The following is a 17041-nucleotide window of genomic DNA, read 5'->3' on the forward strand; positions in this document are numbered from 1 at the left end:
ACCTTAAGATGTTTTCCATGACACTGAAATCTATCATGGTCCTGTCATGTTTGTTTCATTGTCTGAGTGTTTCATAGGGGTTTTCTGGTCTTTCTCCAGGATTCTGTATTCCCTCCCTCCAGTGTTTTTCTGTTCCTTTCCCTCACCTGTCCCTTCCCTGCCTCACTTCACCTGCACCTTATCCCTTTGTTAGTTTTGTGTGTATTTAAGCCTGCGTGCTTCATTCTGTCTTTGTCAGTTCGTCCTGTGTTACTCACCCGTGTTTTTTTCCAGTGTCTTCTACCGTCGCCCTGTGGGATGTTTTCTTGTTTTTGTACCTGGCTTTAAGTTTCTGATTTTAAAGAGTCAATTAAAGGCATCAAACAATGTCTATAAATGACTATAGTTGTGTTATGGAGCTGTGTGCTTATCTCATGTTTCCAACAATGTTAAAAAACCATGACAAACGCAGGATTGTATTTATAGTACTCTCAGTTGTTTGTTATTGATTACATTTAGAGACCCCTGGCACAATAGATTGGTTAATAAGCCAACGTTTTATTTATTTATTTTCTTCATCAAGGAGGTTATGTTTTTACTCATGTCCCTTTTTGTTGGTTGGTTGGTTGGTTGGTTGGTTTGTCTGCGGGATTACACAAAAAACTACTGAGCAGATTTCCACAAAACTTGGATGGAGGATGGGTCTCAGCCCAAAATAGACCACATACACCTCATTCACACGGTGGCCATTTTCCTCCAACGTCACACTCAAGAACAAAGACTTTACCAAGAAGTTCTCCAGGAATAATGCATGGATCTTGACGGAAAAAAATCTTAATACAGTAAGTGGCCGGTATGTGGGTGAGAACAAAAGATTGTCTTACTATTTTCTACTATTTAAAATACTGAACAATCAATTAATGGGGGAAAAAAATCTGCATGCTAATCATAAAGAAATCATAATAAAGAAAGTTGGGTATTGTACATATATATATACATAAATCCATTTCTCGATGGCTTTGAAATTACACAATCAAAAATGCATTTATGATGGATATTATAAAACTAGCCTAACTTAAAGAAAACATGACATGATTATGTAATATGGTTGGATTCTTTTTACCCGTTGTTTAACACTGTTTTCGATCAATAGGCTCATTTCAGCGGCTCCAGTGGCTCCTTCAGAGCTGGAGGATGTGATGGATGGAGGACGCTATGAATAAATGGAGAGATATCGGATAGCTGTTAGCAAGTATCCATCTGTCCACCTCCAACATCTGAAATGTCAAGGATGAATATGAATTCATTTTGTATTTCATTTTGTCTGTTTACTTAATCGCCCGTGTCCTGTGTCCTTGGTTGTGCTGGTGATAAATCCTTGGCATGGGACTCGTAAATCACAAAAGTGAGGCTGACGTGATGTTTAAATCATGGCGATGTGTAAAAGGTGTTTCTTAGGTCTTCTTCCCATAATTAATACACCGTCAATCCTATAATAAATGGTAGCAGTTGTTGTGCATATTTGTGCTTTTGTTTGGGCTATATGTCATTTTCTGACATCAAACAAAATCCCCTTTTTTTATTTTTAAGCATAAAAATATATTCTATGATATCATCTGAGAAACGTCACATCTCTGAAGACATCACAGCTTTTTAATCATAACATGCTTATTTGTCTGGAAATATCATGTAACACCAGACTTGGCTATTTGCTGGCCTCCCTCCATGTCTGAAATCTCTTCTCTAGATGCTTCACGGCCTCCCGATCTTGTGTTCTGCAGGTCGCTCAGACTCCTTTCGTAAGTCGCTTTGATTCTGGCTGGATGAGGATGAGGATGTGAGCCATGGGTCAGATATATCCTCAGGGGTTCCGGTGTAGACACCGTTGCTGTTGAGGGGAAGGCACAGGAGACATGGTGAGGTCAGCAGGTCAGGCTCTGCTCAGCTCAAAGCCAAGGTGCTCTGAACCGCCTCACCCAACATAACCACAGTATATAACCTATTGTTGTTTTATGCACTTTTAATCATGTATAAGTTATGTTTATTATGATGTACTAGGTTTCTCCATTTATGTCTACCATTCTGTTCTTGTGCTTAGTCAGCGGTACAAGACAAAAGACCGAAGGTGGAGAGCAGAGGTTTTGCGAAGTTGTTCAGGAGGAGGGTTATTTTTGCTTCTGTTGATGAATACACAGACACTCTCTCCACACGGTGGCATGAGAGATCTGTAATACAGGAACAATAGCAGCTCTTATCTCATTCAAAAGTTCACAGTGGAGCTAAAAATGTGGCTCCGTCGGTCTTCATCTTAACGTAGTCACTGTGCGTCACTGGAAACAAAGACAGACAAACATAAAGCCACAATGTTTTCATAAGAATTCATATCTAAGATGGTCAGATTAATGACAACAACAAACACATACCACTCTTAATAGTTGACACTATGGATATTAGAGATATTATTTTTAGTCTGCGTTAAAGAGGCAATTTGATGTCAATATAGACCTTGTTCACTTCTCAAACTCTACTCTATTATGTCGTATTATGTCAAATATTACCAATCAAACACTTTGTACTTGTGAAGTTCTTCAAACAAATGTTTTGGACTTTTGGAACAATGTCCAGAAACGTTGTCCTCCCATTAATATTTGGCATGTACGTTTCCCTTTTCCTGTAATTTTCATCTAAATACCATCTTCAATTGAACTTGTAGAGTAAATTTAGGTTTCCTTTATGATTCTGCAGACGGAGTTTTGTCTAAATGTGAATACAGGAACTGTGAAAAAAGAGACATTTTGCCTGTTTTTTCCCTTTACAATGTTGATGGCATTGTTTATATAACATGCAATGCACCCATGATGACAAATAGTCTGTTGTTGACGTCCATTGAAACAGCAGAGCAAGACGACAGGCAGTGTGCCGTGAACGAACATCATGCATGATGGGCTGGAAGCTGTGGGTATTTTGCTGGCAATTTCCCTGATTATCATGGATCTGCACAATAAACATTTGTGGCATAGAAATAAAATGGAAACTATTGGCAATCTGAAGCGGCTGGAAAAAATACAACTCAAAACTTTAAACTGTGTTTTTGAGAATGGTCCACACAGACGTAAACATAAACTTGAAAACACAGTATGCAAACTGTAAACTCAAGTGAATGCAGACACAATAATGGATGAACTGCAGCAGGCATGTGTCAGTATGCAGAGAGATGTATGAAAAGTGCCAGTTGTTTTGCCTTCTTCTTTAGATAGAAGTGTAATACATTGTCTTATTATATAAGTTACATATATAACAGATATAGGTAGGGCATAAAGGAGACGGCACAGGGACTGATTTCCAACATGTGTTTGCTCCTGCAGAAGACAACACCACACATTAACTGCCCTGGTCTTCCTTTTCTGCACCTCTGCTCCCTCAAACAGCATCGTCTGATCTAATTTACACTCAAAATACATACATTTGAATCAATGTACAAATACATTGACAAGAGTTATCAAAATAAACCTATAAATACATTTTAAAAAGTGGATTATAACAACACATCTACTCGAAACTATGAAAACCAGTGTAGCAAACGGTAAAACAGTGACACCTGGTGGGCAGAGTGAAGAAGCACAGATGGGTGACTGAACAGAAATGCATCATTAAAATGATTACATTTCTGACAGCATCGCGTACATGCAGAAGACGGTGTGCAAGATGAATTGCCTTCTGCGCTTCTTTTTTTCACCACCTCTGCTGCTAAACAGTGAAACCACCTTATCTGACTCTGACACATGAGAGCAGGGAAGACAGTCTCTGCAGCGCTGCATTAGTCACGTGACACGGCGCGATGCAAGCTATTACAAAATGGCGCCCAAAAAGTTACATTAAAAGAGCGTCAGAACTTCTATTAAACTGTCACAAAGGGCACGAAACGGCCGGGTAACATGGCAGCGTCAACGGCAAACAATACGCACCAAAAGCTATAAATGAAAAGGCTACATTTTTCATAGTAAAATGATACAATAGTGCAGCAGGGCCTCTCCACAAACATAAACATGTTTAGTATATTGGAATAAAATTCACAAATAATCAAAACCATCATTTAAATAAATAATTCAATTCTCAAACACAAATTGAAATAGTTTTTTTTGCCTAATAAATAAAAACTAATGAAGACCACAACAGAATAATAATAATGATAACATTATTAATAATAATTATAATAATAATAACAATGATACACTTTATAAAGCACTTAAAAAAAACAGTTAACGAAGTGCTTTGACAAAACAAAGCAGAAGGATGTAGAATAAAACACATTAGTGTAAATTGCAGTGACGAATGATATAAATGGCATTTATAGCTTGATGATTAGAAACAAATAATTGAAGAACAGAAATAAAGGAACAAATGAATAGAATAAGTAAAATAAAGAAATGGAATAAATAGATAACATAAATAAACAAATACATTAAATTACGAGTAAAAGTAAAAGGACAACATCACATAGTGTGTATTCTAATCTGTTGTCTTTTCCCCTTCAGGTTTAAGCCTGGGTTTTCAGGGCTAGGAAGGTTGTTCACTGTGCATCTTTTTGCACTTTTTCCTCATCTAGGGGGAAACAGGTGTTCCAACTGTATACAACAAATAAGTAATGTTAAGTATGCTGTTAATTTACAATAAGTCATAAAAGGAGAATGGGGTAAGACGAGCTACGGGGTAAGATGAGTTACTGGGTAAGATGAGCCACCCCCTGTATCTAGATAAGTCATCATGTGACCGCCAATTAAGAAACTGTAGCAATGTTGAATTCAAGCACATGTCTGATTTTTGTCATTCAAAGTAAAACCATGTCTTTAATGTTATGTGTTTTGTATGTTAATCAAAACAGATGTGTTGTGGACATTATTACATGTTAATTTATGTCAGTGTAAGATACATAACAATGTTATAAACTTTGCATAATTGTTAATCTGAGCTACTTTTTGAAACAGTTTTGACAAAATGGAGGTTGTAGGGTAAAATGAGCCACTGGGGCAAGTTGGATCAGTGGCTCAGTTTAGCCCCAAAAGTTTAATTCAGTTAAACCTACGGTGTAATCTGTGTAGTCACGTATTAATTTCTGATATTTTAGGGTTAGTTAAAAATGGCAAGGATACCGAAGAAAGACAAATAAGGGCTTCAGCTTCCTTGGATGATCTAAAGAGAGCAGCAAGGCTGCAAAGTGTCAGAGCGGAGGTCCATTCGGTCTGTGGCAAACAGCCACAACATCGACAGAATGACACTGAAGAGATTTATTGATAAAACAGCTGAAGGAGAAGTTCCCAGAATAGGTGAGGCTATGCCACACTAGCAAAAGATCTTTAAATGTTTGATGATGACATGGAGTTGGAACTTGCCAGCCATATCGAGAAACTTGCAGACCAGTTTCATGGACAAACTGCCTTGAAATGCAGAGACCTTGCCTTTGAGTCAACAAGAATGGAATTTATATTCCAGAAAACTGGACAGAGTAAAAGAGAGCATGTTAGTTCTCCTTTTAATTAATTTTAATGTTAAACAATAATACAACCCAAGGTTACATGTCTTGTAAAATTATTTCTTTAATGGGTTTTTACCTATAGGTCCTGATTGGTTTGAGCTCTTCAAAAAGCGACAGCATCTATCATGCTGAACCCCAGCAGCTACATCACTGGCAAGAGCCGCTGATGTTGGAGAATTCTTCAACAATCTGGCATCAGTGATGGAGTGTTAGGATTCAGATTAGCTAACTATGTCTGAGAGCAATTCTAAAAGAGGGCAGCTTATAACACTGATTCATACTAACTGCTCAAAAGAGCATCCTGCTTTGCTTCTTCTCGACAATCATGAATCCCATCACTCTCTCAAAGCTGTAGAAATTATCTAGGACAATGGAATTATATTGCTGACCCTTCCACCTCATACATCTCATCGCCTCCAGCCCATGGACAACATTGTCTCTGGGACCATGAAAAGATTCTACAACGCAGCAATGGACAACCAGAGACCTGTCCCTGTCTGGCTTCAGATCCACAGGTATCTGTCCTTTTAATCCAGACATATTCTCTGACGATGAGTTTGAGCCCTCTGCAGTCACAGACAGTCCCCGTCATCCGGACAGACATCCGTGCCATCTACCTCACAGTGCACTAAGTCTACCTCTGCTAAGCCACAGTTTGAAAGGATGGACCAGGAAATGCCTTCATCAGATGTCTACAGTGAGGGGGGGATCAGCCCATGAGGAACCGGAAAGTGTGTCACCAGAGAACATAATTCCTTTCCCAAAAGTGTCATCTGCAAGGGGAGAGAAAAGATGTAAGAGGCTCAAAACAAGAATCTTGACTTACACTCCTGAGAAAATTGCCGTAGAGAGAGCACACCAACGAAAGACTGCAAAAGAAGTCTCCAGAAAAAGCTAACTGTGAAGCAATTTGTGAAAGGAGGCAAGAAAAAAAGCAGAAAGCAAAGAATTGAAGAGACACTGCTGTTGTTCTGAATGACTGCACAGGTGATGGAAGTCCGAAAGAATCGAGCAATGAAGATGTGACAACCCTTGCTGTAGGTTATTTTGCTGCGCTCAAATTTGGTGGTAAGCCTAAAGTATCCCACTACATTGGGTTACTTGAGGAAGTGGGTGAGCTCGAGGCAAGATTAAGAGAGGCAGAGTGTGCCCGGTGCACAACAGGCCAACTTTCACAGTCAAATCATTGGTTGAAGGAAGCTTTCCAAGAGAGGATGTGATGAAGAAGTTGTCTGAACCAATCACAGTTGGTGGAACAGCTAGATGGGAAAAACTGCTCATATTTCCATGCAGTCTTGAAAAGCAGAATGTGAAATAAGACACAGAGCCCCTAAATCTGAGCCGCACCAAGAGTGGTCAGAAATCGTTCAGAGGATATAGACACTACACTTATACTTAAATACAAATGGACTGACAACCACAAACGCATTGTTACCATGTTGTTGTTATAAATGCAAAATTGCTGACACATGTTATCCGGATACCAAAAGCACGTCTTTCTGTAGCGAACACAACGATCACAGTTACTGAAAAATGTTTAGTTAACGTTGAATAAGGGGACACAAACATGGTTTTACATTACAGAATTGTTTGATTTGATCTCATTTTTATATCAGATAGTACTACTTATGCCTACATGGCTCAATTGACCCCACGCCTGGGCTCATTGTACCCCTACCTTGTGGCAAGTTGAGCCATATTGGACCATTTTTTTTGGACAGATCATTGTTCTAATGCCATCATAACTGATTAACCAGGTTTACTTTCCATGGGTACACAACAACCTGAGGTATATATAATAAATACTATATGAAGCTAATATACTTTTATTTTTCATTAAACTCATCAAATGTAAAAAGTGGCTCATTTGGTTACATATTTTCTACATACTACTTTATTGGTTAAAGTATACTTCTTGTTGTCACTCCTCCTGTGTGAACACATGTACTGTACGTAGTATGTAATGAAAGTTTGGCTCTGGAATGACCTCAATGACCTCAAGCTCTGTATACACCCAGGTGTAACTGTTTTGTCACCTCAAACAGACAAAGCTGACCTGTCTTACGAACCAAAAATCATCAAACGTGAGTCAGTGATTTACTTTGAGTTATAGTTAGTTAATTCTACTAGGGCACAACTGTGTTTAATATAAATGTGTTGTTCCGCAGCTACACCGAAGTGACACACACACACTACATATCCATATATAACACCTAACAAGCAGCCTGTTCCCCACACAGGTCTATGAAAATAAACTGGAAAAAATCCAGATCATAATCCAGTGAGAGAGGAGTGTGACCACAATCCCGCAGATGGTTTGTGTCTTCTGTAATAACCATAAATGTGGATGTTGGCGGAGGGGGTCTGGGCAGCTGTGAGAATCTGCCACCTGCAATAAAAAAAAGTCCAAAAATAATCTTAATTTAGGCAATACATTCTGTTGAAAAGGTCTTTAAAACCTTTAAATGAAGTATCCATCTGCAGACACCTTCAATATGAAAAACTGTGGGTTGAATTTTTCGTGAAAAAAAAACAAAAAACTGAAAGAATGCATTTGTCTTCATCTTTCACCCCTTCACCATCAACCTACACTGCCAGATCAGCGACATGAAACAGAAAGTGGTCCGAGACGTTTCGGGGGATCTCAGATTGGCACCTTTCGGGGAGCACCTGAACGCAGCATTTGTCACGGCTGAGATCATCCGCTCGGTCCGGAGCATGCGCAGTAGGCGGGTGTCTGGGAGTGTCTGAGCGGCTCGTTGGACGTGAATCCAACCCGCAGTCAGTGAACCCAGGAGCATCTGCATGAACAATGAACCGGCGGACTTGGGAGGGAATGGTTTGAGACGAAGATGGAGCGGATGTGTGAGGAGTGCCGGGGTGATGGGAGAGCACCGCAGCTGTGATTTGCGGGATTTCCTGGGGCGTGAATGACCTCTAACGGTACAGGGAATTAAGTCTTTTCTAATACTTTGTTGTCTGCACAGTCAATCCTCTTATAGACTGTAATAGCGTCACACCGGCGGGATTGTTGATGAACTTTCACAGACAGTCATTGAAATAGGCTGCGTATCTGAACCTTTAGTGTCTTAACTGATCAATTTACATTGATGTGTTATTATTGGGTGGCCTGTGGTCCACTGGATTCAACCAAAGTGCTGAATACTTGCAGCAAAATCAGTCTTTATTTTTTAAATTTCTTTTTAAATTGTACATCGCTTGTGGTATCCTTGGTTCACCAGCTGCTTCAACCACAGAGGTGAGTTTTTTTAACTACAGCAGATCACCTTTAGATTCTTGTACCAACCCACAGCTCTGGCTTTTGTTCTGAGACACTGGTGGCACAAGCTGCTGGGTGTCATGAGTTGGCCATCTGTTGTGGAAACCTACTTAAACCTGCAAGCAGATTAACCAGCGAAAGGGTCCAAAGCACCGGTCAGTCAGGACGTTCCTGTGTCGGCTTCCTGGTGGAGGAGGAGGAGGAGGGGGAGGAGGCGGAGGAGCAGGGATGCTGAGGGCCACCGTGGGCTCGGTGCAGGAGAGAGACGAGGAGCAGGAGGATGAGGGCGAAGAAGAGCTGAGGGATGGAGGGGTGCCCTTCTACGTGAACAGAGGAGGCCTCCCGGTGGATGAGGAGACTTGGGAGAGGATGTGGCGCCATGTGGCTCGAATACACCCCGGTGGTGAAGCTTTGGGGAAGGAGATCCGGGGTGCCACCGACCTGCCCAAGGTAGAAATGTATTAAAGGATGAGTTCATTGAAAATTTTAAATGTAATAATCTTTTCACCCCCATGCCGCTGTAAAGTCTAGTGAAGTTTCTTAGTCCACAACACATTTCTGGAGCTTCACGGCAAAACAGTGTTGCAGCATTCTCCCAAATAACTGGAGTAGATGGGGACTTGTTTAAAACTTAGAAAAAACAACTGAAGGAAATCATGAAATGACGCCATACAGCTTGTCTGCTGTAATCCAAGTCTCCGGAAACTCAGATAGTTTTAAGAGACGTTATTTAAAGCTGTAATCTTCACTGTGGTCGCTCAGCTAAATGCATTGGCGCACACCTCCATCTGAAGCAGGTGCATGAGCTCCACTGCCACCTCGCGTGTGTAAATAAAGTATTTTCAAATCAATTTTGAATCTCTGGGCTTTTGATACCTGGAGTATGCCAGGCAAGCTGTATGTACACCATTTATGTTTCATTTTTTTGTAGTTTTTGTTTACGTTTTGAAACAAATCCCCATCTACTTCTGTTTTTTTTTTTTTTTTTGGGACTATGAAACTTTACCCTGACATCCATCAGCGTGAGTGCTGTGTAGGTAATGACTCAATTTGAAGTTTTGGGTGAACTTTGCTTTTAAAATCTGCAGCTGATTATCCATGGCACGGGTGAACTTCACAGAATGCATGCGAAAGTAACACGTAGCGGAGAGGCAATTTACACCCAAGTGTCGTGGGAAAACGTTGCATCGCAGCGTTACTATGCAGTCCCACATGACAAGTAAATGATTCATTGTGTTCATCAGTTCTTTCCCCAGTTTCACCCCAGTATTAAAACACAAGGCTTGTTTTGTTCATGGCACATTCGAATGCTACAGATGAAGAAGAGTGGTATTTAATGCTCATTCCTCATGGGAGCTGTTCAAGAGCAATTAAGATAACTCTTTGCTATAGCTATACTGGACAGAGAAGCGTGTGGAGGGCACACAGGACTACATTCTCCAGCTGCAATGACTGTTGGGATTGTATAATGGTAATGCAGTTGTTTGGATGCTCTGTCCCACAGATTCCAATACCGAGCGTGCCTACATACCAGCCTACCACCCCTATCCCACAGCGCCTGGAAGCCATACAGAAGTACATCAGGGATTTGCAGTATCCTTTGACTAAGTCGGTACAACTGGCTGGACTTAAAGCAGCGGTTGTTTGTCATGTACAGGTCGAGTGAAATATTTAACAAACTGATCTTAGGTATGCAACCAGGGATTACTTTCAGTGTCAATGAAACTCAATGAATCAAGTAGTTGTTTGGTCTATAGATTGTCAGAAAATGGCCTCAAATGTCTTGTTGGGTCCACAACCTAAAGATTTTCTGTTTACTGTTAATTTTTCTTTAAAAAGTGACTAAAACTGATCGTAGATAGTGATAGTTGTCAGTAGTTGACAACTTTTTGATTAAATGCAGCTCTAATGTAAAAATGAATGCTTACAAACTGCCTTTACTAATCCCACTGACCCACTGTTTTGCTACACTTTGATAAATATGGGCCAAACATCCGAAAGTAGGCCACTCTAGATTCTATATTAAGCTAGATATCCAGTCAGAGCCGAGATTCATCCATAATTAACCAACAACCTATGAATATCACAACACTTTAAGTGCTCGTCTCCCCTCCCCACATTCACACACACGCATTCTCCCTGTTATTGTTTTTCCTTGACCGTTTCCTACAGGTACAATCACACGGGAACACAGTTTTTTGAAATAAAGAAGAGCCGGCCTCTCACTGCGTAAGCACATTTGTTTTTCTTTCATCCTAGACCGATCATCAGTGATGGACTTCATTAACAATGACACAGGACGTCTGTGACAGCGTCGGTTGATTTCTCATGGTTTAACATGTGCTGCTGATGCTTGCAGATCATTTGCTTCTGTGGGCTCTCCGAGTTGAAATTAATGTCAAGCAGAGCAGGACTGGAAGACAATTTTTCTTGACGTCGCTTTATTAGATTTGGTAGCACAAATTGTATTTCCCTGGCTCACGGAAAATGTTGTTTGTATGGTTAACCAGTGTTACTGTGTTATTCTCTTGTTCAACTTGTTGTACTGCACAGGTTGATGGACATCGCTAAAGAGATGACACGGGAAGCTCTGCCAATCAAATGCCTGGAGGCGGTGATCCTGGGGATGTATCCTTACAGCAGCAGATGCTTTATGTGTTTTGATGTCTTTGAGTTGTGTTGTTGTGGCAATGACTGTAGAGAGGAACTGCTTTTATTTACACGTTTTTCGAAATTTTGCTCAAGATTCATGAGTCAGATTTCCTTGACCCTCCATTGCACAGTTACCTCACCAACAATATGCCAGGTGTGGAGCGCTTCCCCCTCAGCTTTCAGTCTCAGTTCTCAGGGAACCACTTCCACCACATCGTGCTCGGAGTCCACAGCGGGGGGCGCTTTGGCGCGCTGGGCATCAGCCGGAGGGAGGACCTCATGTTCAAGCCCCTGGAGCTCCGGACACTGATGGACTTGGTGCAAGAGTATGATGGAGCCTACAGGGGCTACTGGCACACCCTGCGCAAGGTCAGGATCGGCCAGTACGTGTCGCACGACCCTCACAGCGTGGAGCAGATAGAGTGGAAACATTCGATACTAGACTTGGACAAGCTGACCAAGGAGGAGCTACGGAAGGAGCTGGAGAGGCACACTCGAGACATGAGGCTGAAGGTATGTTTTTTAAGTTCAAATTTTGCAGGTTTGAAAGTCCCATTTTCAGGCTCATATAGTTGTATGCTATATGTAAGAATTGGCCACCTGTTGAATAAATACTCCGACAAATACGGGCAGCATATTACACAGGTAACTGCTAACTGCTGCTAACAGTATTCTTAATGTTAAAAAATAATTATTTTTCTCATGCCGTCCTTTGCTTTCCTCAAGGCCACCCTCCCAAAAAAGCCCAGTCTGCTATGATTGGTTAGCTCTCACAGGCCTGAGCAGGCACCTCCCACCGCATGAGCTCTAAAACTGTTGTTTCAACCAAGGCTGTGGTCGGGGCGTGGCTGAGGGTGGTGTCGTTGTTTAAAGGCACAGTTTTGAACATGCGCTGTGTGTGTTTCTCTGTGGATTGAGCATGTTGATATCTTCAAAGCACTTAAACAGAGATTTGACCTGCTTCATAATCAAAGAGGACACTGAAATAAAATATGGGTCCTTTAAAGTCTCATTTCCCTGCTGACACAAGCTGATGCGGCTCTTGCAGTTCCCCAATGAAGACAAACCGTTTGTCCTCAGCAGGAGGACTGCCAGTGTGAGCTGCTTTATTAGATTTCTGTTGACGCGCTGTCTTCATGCGCAGTGACACGGAGCTGACCTACCATTTGAGGAGCCATTTCCCTCAAATGATGCTCTCTCATCACCTCTCATGCTAACATAATGAAGGCAGCCTTGATGCTGAGCTCTGTGTATAATAAAACCAATGTGATGGCTTGACTCTGCTCTGCGGTGCTTCATGCATGGCTGGCTCAATCCGTCAATAGGTGATCTTTTACAGCGAGCGCTCAGCACAATCACATTAGAAGTACAGGGAGATATCATACCCTGACACGAGGCCTAGACATGAGTATAGTTTACTCTCCTGTGTTTTAAAGGAGACCTGTTATTTTCCTTTAGTTTTTGTGCACGCAAAAAGGTCAGATCCAACAAGCAACCATTGAAACCTCTCTTCAGTAGTACATTACATCACATCACACTTGTCCCTAGCAGCTACTTTGGCAATTGATTTAGCACACCAGCTGTTTTGGTTGGCAGTGCTGGGTCAGGCATGCATAAGCCGACCAACCAGAGGAGACTAGGTATTCAGGAGGGGCCTTAAAGAGACAGAGGGGGGAATATGAGGAAACTGATGTGTTATTTGAGCATAAAAGCATGTTAACCTGTTCTAGGAGTAACCCAAAATAAAATGATGAACCTGAAAATGAGCATAATATGTCTCCTTCAAAGTGACTGCGATTCTGATGTGTGAATTGTTTTTGCAGATAGGAAAGCCTGCACCACCCTCTCCCACCAAAGACAGGAGGAACAGCATGGGTTCACCCCTCAGAGGACCAGGCAGCCCCATACGCAGGGTCAGCCGTGCTGAGAGACGGTATGATTAATCATGTGCTGCAGATAAATCGGTTCTTCGCTAAAAATACAATGCATTGAAGCCACTGACGTGAATTTGTTTTAGTCACGGGGACAGTTTTGGGACTGCTGATGTCTTGTGATCTAAGGAGAAGTATGTTTTTAAATGAGTCACAGTTTCCTTCTGATGTGAATAAAACTCATTGTCCCGTCTCCTGTTTTTGGTTTTTGTTGCAGCCCCTCCGGAGAGAAGAAGGTTTTGGAGCAAAAATCGACTGCAGACATAAACGGATACCAGATTCGAGTCTGAGGATGTGTTTAAGCTTGCTTGTAAAGTCTTAAGGTACCACACTCTCGTTTCATGGGGCCATTGATCAATCCTTTGTACACACATTGGCCTATTCACTGGATGCAATGTTGAATAGGTCACCAGCAACTTTTTCTCTCAAAACAAACGCCTCATTCAGCTTCCCTGTGTCTGTGTTCTTAGAGGCGTTGCCTGGAGCTGCACTGTGGATAGTAATTGGTGCTGGCAACATTCCCAAATTATAAAAGGGGTCATATGTGCAGTACTTTGTAAAGATTTTTAAATAGCTGCTGAGTTTTCTGCTAACTCAACCCAGCAAGAAATATGACTCAAAGCACCGGGCAAGGCTACCACTCAATGTTAATGTGCTACTGGTTTTTATTCTGTTCAACGAAAGCTCTTAAAGCTCGTCCGCAATCTGTATCGTCGTACTGTAAGTGTGCAAATACATGTAATGTGATTTTAAATCCACTTAGGCTCTGCTGGGCAGCAACTGCTTGTGTAGTGACTAGTTTGCAAAACCACTACCCTCGTGCCTTGTATGAGAATTCAAAGAAAATTACTTTTTATACCCAACCTGTCATGATCATTGCATAAGTAAAACGCAAAGCAGTGTAATCTCTGCTCTTCCGAAAATACTGAAAGTGAATGAAATAAATTGTGAGCGACAGTTCATTGACACCTAATATCCAGACGCTAGTACGTTTAGCATGCAATTTTACCCACCGGGGTTGAATATGGGATTGAATACACGATATACAGATGTGTATTCAAGAGTATAAAGGCATCTGTTCAGTGGTTACAGGAGAAGAAGATAAGGACATGACTCATGCCAACGCAGCTGACTGAGCTTATCTGCATTCAGTGTAGATGTAAAGTACTGACAAGTCAGTTTTTATGTACTGTACAACTGCTCTGCTTACATTGTTTCTAGCTTTTATTTGTAGCAACTAAATTCAATATTTCACTTGCCTTAAGTGGTGTCTAAGAAGCTGACGTCAGTTTAAGGTGGAAAGACATTTTTTTAACAGCACTTTTATCCGCATTTTGTATTTCATTTTATTTTTTAAATCGGAAAATTCTGTCGTTTTATACTTCCGTCAGTGTTGGTGATCAGCAGTGGACCTCTTTAATATTCACTACACACCGTTTTGAATATGTTACAACAGCAATCATTTTAATGTGTACAGTACTGTAGGTGTTGTCCATTTTCATTCCAGTGCACTGTCTGTCTGTAACACAACTGTTTTGTACCAAACAGACTGTTGATTTACAGGATCACAATAAAGGCTCACTTGAATTGTGGCGACACCATTTTGTTTTCTTGTTCATTCAATGTTTTGTTAAAAGGGCATTTTTATAAATGTATGGTCATGTGTTTTATTACCTTGCCTAAACTAAGGGGTACAGTGTAGTTTTGAAGTTAAACTCTGAATTCAAATATTTCCGATAATGAGGAAATAATACCAACTCAGAAAAAAAACATTTTTTCCATGACTTAATAAACAAGCTGTTCTCAGAGGAAAATAAGGTCCCCAGAACACAGTTTGAAGCTAGAAAGGTGGCAGGGTCCGCCACATATAAACAAAGTAAAACAGTATGAAACTGTGTTGTCCTTTAAGGTCAAAACCTAATTAAAATTTCTTCCCTAAAACTACAAAGTGCACCTTTAAGCTGTCTAAATCCGAACAAATTCCAGAAATTCTGTGGTTAATCATTAGGTACGCTGTAATACATTGTCAGGCAAGGAATGGTGCCAGTTTTTTTCTCATTATAGTTCACACTAAGCACAGCGTCCTGAGCTCAAGGGCAGTTTTTGGCACCAAGGCAAATAATGACGAGAGCCGAGATCACTCAACACCACCCGTTAGGTTTATACAAAGGAAACTTGCAGCCAACAACTCCATACAAGGGAAGAATAGGCCTCTGTGCAGCAAAACACTGAATCAAAACACTCAAGTGGGACAGCTTCAACATGTTCCATCCCTAAATCTCACATCATGTCAAACTCTCTGGAAAAACTATGCTGTCAAGCCTGACATTGTTTGCCATTAATATTCCGTTCATCATATTGTTAAGGCGTGGCCAGGTTTTGCTGCAGTCATATAAGTAATAGCTGTAGTGTGCTGGCAGCCCTGTGGGCTTTTCTCATGATCAGGATTCTGCTGTTTAATGGATCCCCAAGTGAATGGATGCAAGTCCACCTTCCAGCACAGCCATCAGCTAATACGGCTTAATGGCTGCTGCATTCAATGAAAAACAGGCTGCAAGGAAGCACTTTCATGCACAGGCCAATAATGTACCTCTGACAGTCAAGTTACAGTGTACTGGTGTAAAACCACATGTGTGAGAAAGAGTGAAGTGAGTCCCTCGAGATGTCTGCCCTCTCTCGAATAAATTGGAACAAGATTCATTAACTCAACCTTTATTTAAATCTCGTAAATGGCACTTGACTCGTGAAGCTCAAAGTACCAAAAAATACATTTGAGAAAAACTCAACTGCACTGTCTCTTTCCAGGAAACATGACCTGGTTACTCAAGCTGATCCACAGACCTTTTGCAGTTTCATGTAGGAACTATTTTCTGTCTGTATCACCACGCAGAAGGAGGTGTGCATCTACTCATACTGAGAGGCTAGCTAACTAAGCTGCTTCTGAGCGATGATACGGAAAGAAAATAGTTCCTAAACGTCTAACAACCATGCTATGAGTAACCAGATCATGATTTCAGGCATTGCTATTGAAAATTATTGTTGCTGCTTTGAGCACCTGACATTGAGTTACATGTTATTCCATTACATTTGAGAGAAGCCTGACATCTCCGCGCAACTAGGTGGATAAATAGCACTTGAGGTAAGAGGGAAAATATGTATTTGTGATTTGGGGGGTGAACTGTCTTTTTAAAACAAGGGTTTGTTAATGTTGCAGCAGTTCCCTTGGTGAATTAAGAAGAGATGGAGGTTATGATAAACACATTCCTGTCCTCCCTTCCAGTAGATGCCAGATGTCAAACACTTTGTCCACCAGTGTTTGGAAGACAGAGAAACAGAAGGCATAATGACCTACTTGAGAAAAAAAAAAACCCTACTGACCTACTTCATTTACTTGGATGCATTTGATGCCACAGGCAGTGTAAAGACAAACACAATTTGATTTCTTCTATACGTTCAAGTTTTCATGCTGTAGACGATTTTACGACACTAGTTATTTCTACATAGGACATCCACAAGAATGAGCGAGGAGCGGGTGAAAGACTGATGGGAATCCTCTCGCAGACATTCTACAGTCCGCACACAACACAAAGCTCTTACTGAGCCCCATCATGCATGAACACTCAACTATCTACATGAATTATTCATGCATGCATCAACCAGACACAC

At 41.1% G+C, this 17041-nt stretch overlaps 1 protein-coding gene across 2 annotated transcripts; it reads left to right on the plus strand.

Annotated features, from left to right (window-relative positions):
• Positions 1 to 8228: 8228 nt before the first annotated feature.
• vash1 (vasohibin 1) lies at positions 8229 to 14980 on the plus strand. 2 transcript variants are annotated; one of them, XM_030391536.1, is made up of 8 exons: positions 8229 to 8455; positions 8826 to 9242; positions 10297 to 10385; positions 10965 to 11021; positions 11346 to 11420; positions 11576 to 11957; positions 13268 to 13377; positions 13593 to 14980. In XM_030391536.1, the coding sequence occupies exons 2-8, from the start codon at positions 9021 to 9023 to the stop codon at positions 13663 to 13665; spliced, it is 1008 nt and encodes a 335-aa protein (XP_030247396.1). In that variant the 5' UTR covers positions 8229 to 8455; positions 8826 to 9020; the 3' UTR covers positions 13666 to 14980. The 2 variants fall into 2 exon arrangements, with proteins under 2 accessions (XP_030247396.1, XP_030247395.1); XM_030391535.1 differs by having other exon boundaries at positions 8229 to 9242.
• Positions 14981 to 17041: the final 2061 nt, after the last annotated feature.

Source organism: Sparus aurata, chromosome 16, assembly GCF_900880675.1.
Source record: "Sparus aurata chromosome 16, fSpaAur1.1, whole genome shotgun sequence".
In the NCBI taxonomy this organism is placed as follows: Eukaryota; Metazoa; Chordata; class Actinopteri; order Spariformes; family Sparidae; genus Sparus; species Sparus aurata.

Excerpts from the sequence above, each read along its gene's own strand:
- vash1 (XM_030391535.1), top strand. The coding sequence starts at position 9,021 with ATGCTGAGGGCCACCGTGGGCTCGGTGCAGGAGAGAGACGAGGAGCAG. Across the intron at positions 11,421-11,575 it reads GAGGCGGTGATCCTGGGGAT|TTACCTCACCAACAATATGC; the intron begins GTATCCTTACAG and ends TCCATTGCACAG. Across the intron at positions 11,958-13,267 it reads CTCGAGACATGAGGCTGAAG|ATAGGAAAGCCTGCACCACC; the intron begins GTATGTTTTTTA and ends TTGTTTTTGCAG.